At 45.0% G+C, this 12,520-nt stretch overlaps 2 protein-coding genes across 2 annotated transcripts; one reads left to right on the forward strand and one right to left on the reverse strand.

The window, feature by feature from the left end:
• Positions 1-8,207: 8,207 nt before the first annotated feature.
• On the forward strand, positions 8,208-8,793 carry LOC148135571 (histone H3). The gene has a single exon (XM_087984580.1). It carries the CDS (start codon positions 8,222-8,224, stop codon positions 8,630-8,632), a length of 411 nt encoding a protein of 136 aa, XP_087840706.1. The 5' UTR covers positions 8,208-8,221; the 3' UTR covers positions 8,633-8,793.
• A 965-nt stretch (positions 8,794-9,758) lies between these two features.
• LOC148135572 (histone H2A-like) lies at positions 9,759-10,719 on the reverse strand. Its single transcript, XM_087984861.1, has one exon. The coding sequence runs from the start codon at positions 10,702-10,704 to the stop codon at positions 10,315-10,317; it is 390 nt and encodes a 129-aa protein (XP_087840987.1). The 5' UTR covers positions 10,705-10,719; the 3' UTR covers positions 9,759-10,314.
• Positions 10,720-12,520: the final 1,801 nt, after the last annotated feature.

Raw genomic sequence — 12,520 nt, forward strand, 5'->3', positions numbered from 1 at the left:
AAAAGAAAATAAGCAATCTGACAGAGCTCAGCTCTTCTCACAGACTCTGTGAGTGGCTCTTAAAAGAGCCTTTGGGTTGTCAGATTCAAGAACGGTCTTCACTTTTTAAAGGCTCTCGTAGGTACATCCACATACTGAATCAGAAATGTTTCTCGTGCACACTTAAATTCCTCTCCATCTAGACCCTTAACACTATGGCATTCCCAATCTATGTTTGGAAAGTTAAAAACCCTACCATTACCACCCTATTATTCTTACAGATAGCTGAGGTCTCCTTACAAGTTTGTTTCTCAATTTCCCTCTGACTTTTAGGGGGTCTTTTATACCTTATATTATTAAATAGATAGAAACATTCATTTCATCGGTGGTGTTTGACTTTGAAATAAGGTGATCAACCCTTTCTTATTTCTCAGTTCCACCCAAATGACTTCCCCGGATGCATTTCCGGGAATATCTTCCCTAAGTACAGCTGTAATGCCATCCCTTATCAAAAATGCCACTCCCCCTCCTCTCTCGCCTCCCTTTCTATCCTTCCTGTAGCATTTGTATCACGGAACATTAAACTGTCAGTCCTGTCCATTCCTGAGTCACGTTTCTGTAGTTTCCTCTGGTGATGTCATTTCCTGTTCTTTTTCTTAGGGGGTGGTAAATGGGATCCAAGTCAATGTGTTTGTTGATGGAGTTCCGGTTGGAATACCATGCTTCTAGGAATTCTCGTTCATGTTTGGCTTGTCCTGGGATGGATGTGTTGTCGCAGTCAAAGTGGTGTCCTTCCTCATCTGTATGTAAGGATACGAGTGAGAGTGGGTCATGTCATTTTGTGGCTAGTTGATATATATGTATCCTGGTGGCTAGTTTTCTGCCTGTTTGTCCAGTGTAGTGGACTCATATCCACAAGTCTCTATAATTGAGATGCATGGTTAAGGTTGATGCTCAGAATCTTTTTCCAGGAGTTGAAATGTCTAAAGCTAAGAGGCATGCGTATAAGGTGAGAGGGGGAAAGTTCAAAGGAGACATACGGGGCAGTTTCTTTTAAACATAGAGAGTGGTAGGAGTGGAATGCACTGTCAGGGGTGCAGATGGAGGCTGATACGATAATGGTATTGAAAGGACTTTTAGGTAAGCAAATGAATATGCAATAAATGGAGGGTTATGGACCAAGGGCAGGCAGAAGGGATTACTTTCATTTATCGGCATGTTCCGCACAACATCGTGGGCTGAACGACCCAGTTGTGTGCTGTACCAGTCTATGTTGAGATTTAATGCAGTTTATATTTCGGATGAGGATTCATTCAAGTTGATTGAAGCTGGGTAGATTGCATTTAGAATATAGATTAAATAGATAGAAACATTCATTTCATCGGTGGTGTTTGACTTTGAAGATATCTGGAAATGGAACTCAATGTGAGTCTGACTTAATCCACTCTGACTGTGGAAAGGATGTTCTTCACTCTGATCACAGTAACATACCTATTGCTTGTTCGAAGCAGCTGGTCAGATTTGGCTCTGTACCGAGGGAATATTACATTGTCTTGGTCCTTTGAGTACTTGCCTGGAGGAAGACAGAGGAGGTACCTCCTGTAATTCAACATCAGCTATGATTGGTAACATCAATGTAACATTCAGTTAATGATCATTATGATTTTTTATTTAAAGCCAGCAAAGTAAACAGAACCACGGGTCTGATTCCACTCCTGCCCTGAGCTGCTCCTTGTCCATTTTTAATTAAAATTCTAAGACCAATTGAGTGAGATACAGAAACTAAACAACATCCACACAGCTCCGTGAATGGGACTACCTGATGTAAGTGGGTATGTGGATATGTGAGTTCAGTTATTGATGTGTACCTGCCAGTTCCGCCTTGGTGAATGTGAGAGTGTAGCTATCAAACTGTAACATTCATTGTATGGTCAATATGTTTACATATTCACACAGCAGAGACTGGCAGGGTCCAATTAATAATTATCGAATCATAAAAATAATACAACACAGAGGGGGCTATTCAGCCCATCTTGTCCATGCCAACCCAAAAACACCCAGATCCCCTTTCCCAGTCCCACCTTCCTGCCACAGCGCATAGCCTTGCAGTTTACAGAACTTGACGTGCAGTTCCATGGATTTTTGTTTAAAATAGTTTAGGGTCTTTGCCTGCGCCACCAAATCAAAGTTAAAAATCACACAACACCAGGTTATAGTCCAACAGGTTTACTTGGAAGCACAAGCTTTCAGAGCACTGCTCCTTCATCAGGTGATTGTGGAGTGTAAGATTGTAAGACACAGAATTTATAGCAAAAGTTTCCAGAGTGATGTAACTGAAATTATATATTGAAAAAGACCCAAATTGTTTGTTAAGTCTCTCCTCTTTAAAAATCATGACCACCAAATCAGGCAACAAATTCCAGATACCCACCACTCTGCACAGAACACATTTTTCCTTACATATCATCTAATTCTATAGCTACTTAGTTTGAATCAATGATCCCTGGTGTTTGAACTCTCTGCCAAAGGAAACAGGTTCCTCTCATCTCTCCCTCTCACTATTTAGTGAAAAATCGTACAACACCAGGTTATAGTCCAACAGGTTTATTTGGAAGTACTAGCTTTCGGCGTTCTTCTCCTTCATTAGTAGATCGCTATTTAGTATTCCTTTATCATGGCACCTCTGTTCCAAGGAATATAACACCAACCTCTTCAATCTGTCCCGATAGCTACAATTCACTAGCCCTGGCAACATTCTAGTAAATCTCCTCTGCATTCTCTCCACAGCAATGACGTCCTTCCTGTGATGTGGGGACCTGGCTGCACACAATACTCCAGTTGTAGCCACCAGTGCCTTATACAGTTTCATTATTATATCCCTACTTTTGTATTCCATCCCTCTTCCCATGAAGAGCATTCCACGTGCGTTCTGTACAACTCCATCTATCTTGAGGGACCTGTATACTTGCACACCAAGATCTCTCACTATATTCCCATTTACTGTTTGACTTCCCAAAATGCATTCCCTCACACTTATCAGAGCTGAACTCCATCTGCCACTTTTCTGCCCACTCCACCAAACCATCGATGATAGATTTGGAGCTTACAGCTATCCTCTACACTATCCAAGATGTGGCCAATTTTTGTGTCACCTGCAAATTTCACAAATTTGTCCACCACATTCAAGTCCAAATCATTAATGTATAAAACAAACGACAGATGTCCCAACACTGAGCCATGCAGAGCACCACTTGAAACAACTTTTCATTCACAAGAGCAGCAATCAACCATTACCATTTCTTTCCTGTAACTAAGCCAACTTTGCATCCAATTCACCACATTACCATGTATCCCACAGCTTTTACTTTTTGGACCAGTTTGCTGTGATGATGCTGCTCCTTTAACAATCTTGTAAAAGACACAGGCTCCGAAAAGTCTGACTTGATGGGTTTTAGGGCCATTTTGATTATAGCTAACAGATAATGCCTCAGGCAAAAGGCTTCCACATTTTTAAGAAGAACACGTGTACATGAAAGGGGAGTGGCCCAGTTTTCCCAGCTCAGCTTTTCTCTGGTTTTTGGCTGTCTGGCTGTTGACTGAAAACAGTCAGGCAATTGAAAAAGCTGTTGAACCCAAAGCAGGTCCATGCTGGTACTCTCTCTGACATCTCTCCTGTAAGACCGTGTGTTTGATTTTACCTTTGTGTGCCAAAGGGTGTTTGTGGGGATTATTGCAAGTGTTGGGAACAATATCGTTAAGTTCATATAATCTGTTGGGTTTTCGGATGGGTTAACTTATTTCGCATTCTGTTCTGTTATGAGACATAGGAGCATTTGTTTGTGTTTCATTTGATAATCTTGTAAATCAATTCTGTTTTGTTTAAAATAACGTGGTTTGACCAGCTACATCACCCCTGGAATATCCGCGTTACACCTGCTTAAAACAACTAGCAAAATTAGGGTCCAGGCTACAAGAAATGTTCTGAGGGGATCTGGCATGGTCTATACTATTTTGGGGGCTCTATGTAGGATTTGTTCTATAGTTCTGATTTGGGATTAGGGTTGTTGGACTCTGAGGCAGCGAGTGGTAGGTGTTAGTGTATTTTGTTCTGGGTTTTGAATTCAGTTGGTTTAAACAGTGTTTGGGAGAGCAATGACTCTTTCAGTCAACAAGAGTTTCCTGTGGGTGGAAGAAGCGATTTTGGGGCTTTTACAAAAGGTGATTAAGGGTAAGCTGCTGGAAATAGCAGACAAGCTGGGATTGAGGCTGTGTCCTTCCATGAGGAAAGGAGGGATAATTACAGGAGTAGATCAGCATTTGCATTGGTTGGAAACACCATCAGAATCTTTAGAGATGGCTAACATTCAATGGAAAATTCAGCAACTTGAGTTAGAGGCAAAACACAAGGAAAGGGCGACAGAAATGAAATCTTTTGAATTATGATTAAATAGAGAGAGAGTGAGGAGAGAGTAAAGGAGATAAAGGGAAGGAATAAAGAGAGAGAGTTTGAACTTTGGAAATTGGCTTTTCCTTAATTAATGAAAACTCATGTGGAAGAGCAGAGAGCTATAATGGCAAGATTGACAGCTGAAATGGCTGATGGTTATGAGTTGGTCCATAAGTCAAAGTTTGGCTTCCAAAACCAGTTTCAATCCATGAGGGATAGAAGTTGAGGACAAGAAAAATCCTCACATGGAAAGGAATAGATCTCTGTGAAGATCATAAGTATGACTTACCACAGGGTAAAAAGGAAACCCTTGAAGGGGAAAGAGAAGTTAAAAAGCTCTGAGGTTTTTGCTGCAAAACAGTAGCCTAAATAAATCAATATTGGTGGGTTATGAAAAACACTGGGAAACCAGATATAGGAAACAGGATAAGCCAGTGAATTTTGTTGGAGTGGTAACAGAAAGCACAATGGAGGCTCAAAAGCTGCACCAGAAATGCACAAGCTGGTTGGAGGTGTGAGGTCTTCTTAAATCATCCACCTTTGAAGGTAAAGCTTACTCGCATAGGCCAGGAGAAGCAGATAAAGTGGTTACAATATTAAGACATACAAAGATCGTCTAAATCTGTGATGGTTAAAGATGAGGAGATACGCACCTCTGAAGGACTATTGCCAGAAAAAGGTTCTAATAACAGGAATTCATGTTGAGACAAGAAATGCTTAATTGTGAGAAGTGGGGTTAGATTATCCAGTGAAGAGTGGAGAAGTTGTGGTAGGAGTATTGGACAAACTCTCAGCTCCGGGAATACAATTTATCCTTGCTAATAATATTGTTGATTCACCGGTAGGAGTGCTGCCCACTGTTGTTGCAAAGCCAATGGAAACTCAGGCAACTGAATTATTGCTGGACATATATCCTGGGATTATTCCTGACTGTGTGATGACAAAGTCACAATCACCACTTGAAACAGAAGAGAACAAGGGTACAGATAAGAAAGTTGAAGTCAAATTAGCAGAGACCCTGTTGGATCGGATGGTTGAGACAAACCGGGAACAGACAGATGATAAAGCAGATATGTTTAGCTTAAATCTTAAGCAAATTTAAAACAATTGTATCAAAAGGCATACACAGAAGAAGAATATGAATCTAACCCTGCATCTTCACATATTCAGGCTGATGAGAAATATGCAGAAATTTATCGAGTCGTATTGCCAGTGGGTTGTAGAGGGAGGTGTCGAATAGCGCATGAGGTCATTTAGGAGTGAGAAAAACTCAGACTTTTGCAGAGATTGTTTGGAATTCACATTTAATTGTCAACTCTGTGTCTGAGAACTATACGGTAAAGGATTAATTCTGTCCTTCTCAGTCACAGATAAACTCCATGTAAATGTGCTTCCTCCAGGTTGAAGGATTTGAGCAATAGGGAGAGGCTGAATAGGTTGGATCTGTTTTCCCTGGAGAGGGACATTTTATAGAGGTTCATAAAATCACAAGGGGCATGGAGAAGTGGTGGAGGCTGGTACAATTACAACATTTAAAAGGCATCTGGTTATGGATATGAATAGGAACGGTTTAGATAGACATGGGCCAAGTGCTGGCAAATGGGACTAGGTTTGGTTAGGATACCTGATCAGCATGGGCGAGTTGGACCGCAAGGTCTGTGTCCATGCTGTACATCTCTATGACTCAATGATTCCTTGTGCTCACCAACAGGACAGGAATTGTGCCGCGCTGCACCTTGTCTGGAGATTGTGTTTGTTTTTTCATATGATTCGATACCAATTGAGTGAAACCTAGAAACTGAGCAACTACTGCACAACTCCATGAATGGGACTACTCACCACCGGGATGCTAATACAGTTCAATATCCAACTCCCAATCTACTACCTGGAGAGAGGAAAAACGAAACGATATCTAATGGTTTTACCAAGACCCATATGTTTGTCCTTTTAGAGGACAGTTGGTCTGCGGTTCCACTATTGATTGCACACTTTCAACAAACAATGTGAAACAGAATGAAATTTCATGAGGTTCAGAGGATTGTAAACCCCAAGAATGTCCCACAGCAGCTTCTTCCCGCTCTGTCTCCCTCAGCAGGCCCACACACAGCCCGAGAAAGGCCTCTCTCTTCCCCCCAGCCCGCTCACTCCAAGTTCCGGGACCAGTTCCTGCTCCGCTCGGCCTCTTACAAACGGCCCCCGGTTCTCCCTGAACTCACCCCGAATCAATCCCGGTCTCGGAGCCCCCTCTGTGTCCCAGGCTCCCATCCCGATGTGCTGCTGGAAGGAGCCTGCTGTTCCCTTGCTTCCCTGGGCGCTGATCTCTCCATTGCGGTCTGTTTCAAACAAACCTCTTGCACTCACTGAGTAAATGCTCCTCAATGGCAGCGTTGGGGAGGGCCTCACGCATGCGCTCCTCTACTCGGGAAAACAGTCAGTTTTGGGGAGAAAAGGTTCGGTCCCAGACACAGTTGGGGTGGGAGTGAGCTGGAGGCGGAGCTTGATGATCAAAGCCATTTCCCTGCTCTGTCTGTCACTCAGTTTCCTCTCCGGACCCGCCTCTCACTCTCTGTCAGCTCTTTCTCAGCCAGGTCGGACCGGGCTGTATAAAAAAGGAAGGGGAGGAAGCTCGGCTCTCATTCGGCAGCGGTTGGAGTGAAGTAGCGTGATGTCTGGAAGAGGTAAAGGAGGCAAAGGCCTGGGAAAAGGCGGAGCGAAGCGGCACCGGAAAGTGCTCCGTGATAACATCCAGGGCATCACCAAACCAGCCATCCGGCGCCTGGCTCGCCGTGGCGGGGTCAAGCGCATCTCGGGCTTGATCTACGAGGAGACCCGCGGGGTGCTGAAGGTTTTCCTGGAGAATGTGATCAGGGATGCGGTCACCTACACTGAGCACGCCAAGCGCAAGACAGTCACCGCCATGGATGTGGTGTACGCTCTGAAACGCCAGGGCCGCACTCTCTATGGATTCGGCGGCTGAGGATAAAGCGACCCATTTCCAGCGAACCCAAAGGCTCTTTTCAGAGCCACCCAAATTCTCCGATAGAGAGCGGAGACCTGAGGACGGAGAAGGCAGCATATAGGGAGGGGATAGTGTAACTGTTCTATAACGTGTCATTTTGCCCAGACATGACCCTTGCAGAAACGACACTTACATGAGTTGTGATGCTGGGACACAGCGTATGTTTTCATAGCCTGCTCTGTCCATGTGCCTGTTACAGACCGTTCAGGCGGCCATTAAGTTGTGATTCGGCTGATTATAATCTGGTTGAAATAAAATATCGATTCGGTGAGCTTCTGTTATTTTATCTTGGTACAATTTCAACAGCGGCAGCGTTGTTTAGATTGATTCGCGGTGGGTAGACGTTCGGCTGTTCAGTTTGACTGGGCTGTTTTAAACCCCGCCTTTCCTCCTGCCTGTAACAGACATATCAGGCAATAATCCCCACCTTTTGTCCGCGCTGATAGCTAACTAAGCTTTAATCGATTACTATAAAGCATCTGAGTTGCGAACGAGTGGCGTAATATATCTTAATATGTTATTTGATTTCAGGGTTTGAGAGGGTGAATTCAGCGGGCATTTTGCAATTGACCAACTGTCATTTCATGTTATTCGATCAGCCTCCAACAATTCTTTTCCTGTCTTTTCTGTGCCTTCCGGAGCTGTTTCTCTGTGGGCTGAGGGACAGGGCTGTATCCAATCCCAGCTCTAGGGCGGGCTCTCCATTCCCTTAAATAGGCAGCACCCTCAGCATTGACAGCAGCAGCCTGTGTGTGTGTTACAGAGAGTTAAAGAGAATGGCTAGAACCAAGCAGACAGCGCGCAAATCCACCGGAGGGAAAGCTCCTCGCAAGCAGCTGGCGACCAAAGCGGCCCGCAAGAGCGCTCCGGCCACGGGCGGAGTGAAGAAGCCTCATCGCTACAGGCCCGGCACGGTGGCTCTGCGGGAGATCCGCCGCTACCAGAAATCCACCGAGCTGCTGATCCGCAAACTGCCCTTCCAGCGCCTGGTGCGAGAGATCGCTCAGGACTTCAAGACCGACCTGCGCTTCCAGAGCTCGGCGGTGATGGCCCTGCAGGAGGCCAGCGAGGCTTACCTGGTGGGACTGTTTGAGGACACCAACCTGTGTGCCATCCACGCCAAGCGGGTCACCATCATGCCCAAAGACATCCAGCTGGCCCGCCGGATCCGCGGGGAGCGCGCCTAAACGGAGCATAGCCGGCCCTGCACACTCACCCCGAGAGTAAGAGAAAAACACAACGGCTCTTTTCAGAGCCACTAAACCATCCAGAGGGAGCAGAAAACGATGGGTTGTATTAATATTGTAGTTATAAAACCAGGAAGTAAGTACGGAATGAGTTATAAGCGATATTGACGTGGGCAGTGAAGTCCTATCTAATGAGATCTCCCGTGTTCGCAGAATTTATGACAGATTGTGAAATATAATTTTAACATCACATTGTGGTAGTAGATTATAAATTCCCGCGAATCTCCCTCTCTGTCTAGGTATTCATATGGCTTATCGTTGGGGGATGGCAAAGATTTGGTGCCAAGAGATCGAATTGTTACTTGCGGACATTAGTGTCGTATTTTAGGAAGTGCACAGGAGCTGAGTAAAGCATTAATGGGGAGTCAGTTAAACAAAGCCGCAGGCAGCGGCAGTCCAGTTCCAACTACTGAGATCTCTGGTGATCGCAGATTTTGCTATAAAAGATTCCAGAATTTAACTAATGGGGGTGGGATAGGATTGACGCCTAAAGATCAACGGCTCATTTTTAAATTTGAAAAGCCCACGAAGATGTAGAAAAGAAGTTTTTACAGAGGAAAATGCGTAGGTACTTAGGTGTTGATTTGTGTATCGATTACAAAAGTGTAGTTTATACAATCTAACTTTACCCTCTTCCCTCCTTTTACAGCTGAGAAAAAAAATCGCCTACGGGTACTTAGACTGGCTTTCTTCTCTGCCCCCAGAGAGAGAGCATATTATGAACACACTAGTGAACAAAGCTCAGTAGTATTTGCTACATCGACTGTATGCTTATTGCACTGGGTCAATTCAGCTCTTCCTGATGCAGTTGAAGGGAATGTGAAACCAAAGTCAAACCCGATCGGGACATTTCTCGTCCTGCAAGTACAAATTCAGCATGTGGGTGTGTGTTTTGCCGAGGGGTGGGGGTATGAGTGTGTGCAAGTGTAAAGAAGTATACGCGTACGTCTGAGAGGGTGCATGCCTGCGTGAGGGACAGTAGTGTGAGCGTATGAGAGATGGATCTCCGTGAGTGTCTGTGTACTTCGCTCAAAAGCTGTAAGAATCCAAGTGAAATTCTGTAAATCCATTTTTTTAAAGATTAGAATCAGTCTGACCACAGTCTCACACAGGGCACCTTGCACCTTAAAGGCATTATCTAGGCCAACGTGACATCAGTTGCTCAGGTTCACTTGAGAATGTAACTTTCAGATGTTCTGCGATTTACATTTGCAAAAACTGAAACCAACATGATCATTCTAAAAGATTACAGATTAACCAACAATCCGGGTCTTTGTTAATATGATTTCAGTTACATCACACTCTAAACTTCTGCGAAAAATTGTCTTCCGATCTTAGACTACAAACACGTGATGAAAGCTCCGAAAGCTAGTGCATAGAAATTAACCTGTTTGACTATAAGCTGGTGTTGCGTGATTTTTAACTTTATACATCACAGTCCAACATCAGCATCTCAAAACCGCAAGTGTTCAATAACAAGGCGATAGTAATTGACTGATCTCAGGCTCAAAGTTCTCCACAGTAAAATAAATCCGGCAAAGATGACGGCGTAGCCCCTTTCACGCATGTTGTGAGTGGCTCTGAAAAGAGCCTTTGGGTTGTCAGATTCAAGAATACTCTCTTCACTTTTTAGCGGATCCAGCAGCGGAAGTTTTCTTGGGCAGCAGCACGGCCTGGATATTAGGCAGCACCCCGCCCTGAGCGATGGTCACCCCTCCCAGCAACTTGTTGAGCTCCTCGTCGTTGCGCACGGCCAGCTGCAGGTGCCTGGGGATGATGCGGGTCTTCTTGTTGTCCCGGGCCGCGTTGCCGGCCAGCTCCAGGATTTCAGCCGTCAGATACTCCAGCACCGCAGCCAGATAGACCGGCGCTCCGGCACCCACACGCTCAGCATAGTTACCCTTTCTCAGGAGCCTGTGAACACGGCCCACTGGGAACTGCAGGCCAGCCCGGGACGACCGAGACTTCGCCTTGGCGCGAGCTTTCCCACCGCCCTTTCCTCTTCCAGACATGGTCACAAACTCACAAGCACTTTCACAGAAAATGGTGCACTCCGCCCACATTGCGGCCTCTTATATCTTCGGGAGGAATGGTGGGGCGGCCATTTCTGATTGGTCCCATTGTCCAGCCCCGCCTAATGTTGTTTCAATTCCCAATCAGATATCTGCCTCATTCCCCAATCCGGAGAGGGCACGGGGAGGAAGGCGGAAAGTACCGGCGCCAAATCATCAACCGCCTTCTTTCCAATTTGAAAATCCCGCCAATTTACAAACAAAGGAGTGTCTTTTATATTGAAAAATGAAGTACAAAATACGGAGGAAGTTTTTATAAAATACTCGTATCTTAATTTACTTTTAGTTTACAAATGTATACTTCACTCGATCTGTCTCTCCCTCATTTGGCGACCTGTATTCGTCCATTTCTGGTCTCGAGTGGGTAATTTTCTAAACCTTAAGAAGCTGAAAAGAAACACGCCAAACACTTCAGTCCGCACTTGACTTCTCACTTCACATTTCAATAGCACCCCGGCATGCTGATAAAGCAGCACACAACATTCTTCCGGCACAGTATCGATGGCGAACACGGTGTTTAGACGATATTCTAAAGCTGTCCTCCCTTATTGCTCTCGCTCTATCAGCAAAATCATCACATTTCAACCCGGCAGCTGTTTTGGCGTTCTCTCGGTTCCCTTTGAAAGCCTCTCACCGACCGCAGAAATTGCTTTGCTTTTTGCATTCTGAAAAATCAGATTAAACCCGCGCATTGCAATTTTTTTTTTTTTAAAAATCAGATGAAAGATGTGGACAAGTATGTATTGTTTGCTTGGGGAGAAAGTGAGGTCTGCAGATGCTGGAGATCAGAGCTGAAAATGTGTTGCTGGAAAAGCGCAGCAGGTCAGGCAGCATCAAGGGAACAGAAGAATCGACGTTTCGGGCATAAGCCCTTCTTCAGGAATTGTTTGCTTGCCAAGTTTAAAATCACGTAGCACCAGGTCATAATCCAACCAGCTAATTCGAAAGCACTAACTTTCGGAGTGCTGCTCCTTCATTAGGTAGTATGCAAGTTATGAAAATAAGTATTAACATTTTACCAGGGATTTTAGCAACTTTAAACAAACAAGATCAAAAAATGATTCACTGACTTTTAATCTGCCCACTCTCTACAGACAGGGAAGAAGCTGTTTATGCAATCATCCCCACAACTGTACCTCATTAATTTGCAAACCTTTTATATAAACAAATATAGCACTAGTAAAATTATCCAGTGAAGAATCATATGTAAACTAAAACGAAGGTTCAGCTCTCTCTGGGAAGTTGTGGGTGGCCTTTGAGTTGTGGATGTGTTTGTTTCAATGCAGTGCCCCACTTGGAGCTGGTGTACTTGGTCACCGCCTTTGTGCCCTCCGACACGGCGTGCTTGGCCAGCTCCCCGGGCAGCAGCAGCCGCACGGCTGTCTGGAACTCCCGGGAGCTGATGGTGCTGCGCTTGTTGTAATGGGCCAGGCGGGAAGCCTCCCCCGCGATGCGCTCGAAAATATCGTTGACGAACGAGTTCATGATGCTCATGGCCTTGGAGGAAGGTGCCAGTGTCGGGGTGAACCTGCTTCATCACATTTTAGATGTAGATGGAGTAGCTTTCTTACGTGGACCGCCTCCTCTTCTTGCCGCCCTTCGCTAGCGCCTTCTTAATGATTTTCTTCGCGCCCTTCTTGGAGGCTTGCTGTGCTTTCTTCTCATCAGCCATAGCGCCGCTCACTTTCGGTCACAGAATAAAGGAAAGCAGACTCGGAGCTCCCTTTTTATAGGTAAAAACAATGACTGCAGATGC

The sequence above is a fragment of the Chiloscyllium plagiosum genome, unplaced genomic scaffold (assembly GCF_037043375.1).
Source record: "Chiloscyllium plagiosum isolate Xiang-an unplaced genomic scaffold, Cpla_swu_hap1 HiC_scaffold_49, whole genome shotgun sequence".
Lineage (NCBI taxonomy): Eukaryota > Metazoa > Chordata > Chondrichthyes > Orectolobiformes > Hemiscylliidae > Chiloscyllium > Chiloscyllium plagiosum.

Coding starts and splice junctions, on each gene's coding strand:
- LOC148135571 (XM_087984580.1), top strand. CDS start 8,222: ATGGCTAGAACCAAGCAGACAGCGCGCAAATCCACCGGAGGGAAAGCT.
- LOC148135572 (XM_087984861.1), bottom strand. CDS start 10,704: ATGTCTGGAAGAGGAAAGGGCGGTGGGAAAGCTCGCGCCAAGGCGAAG.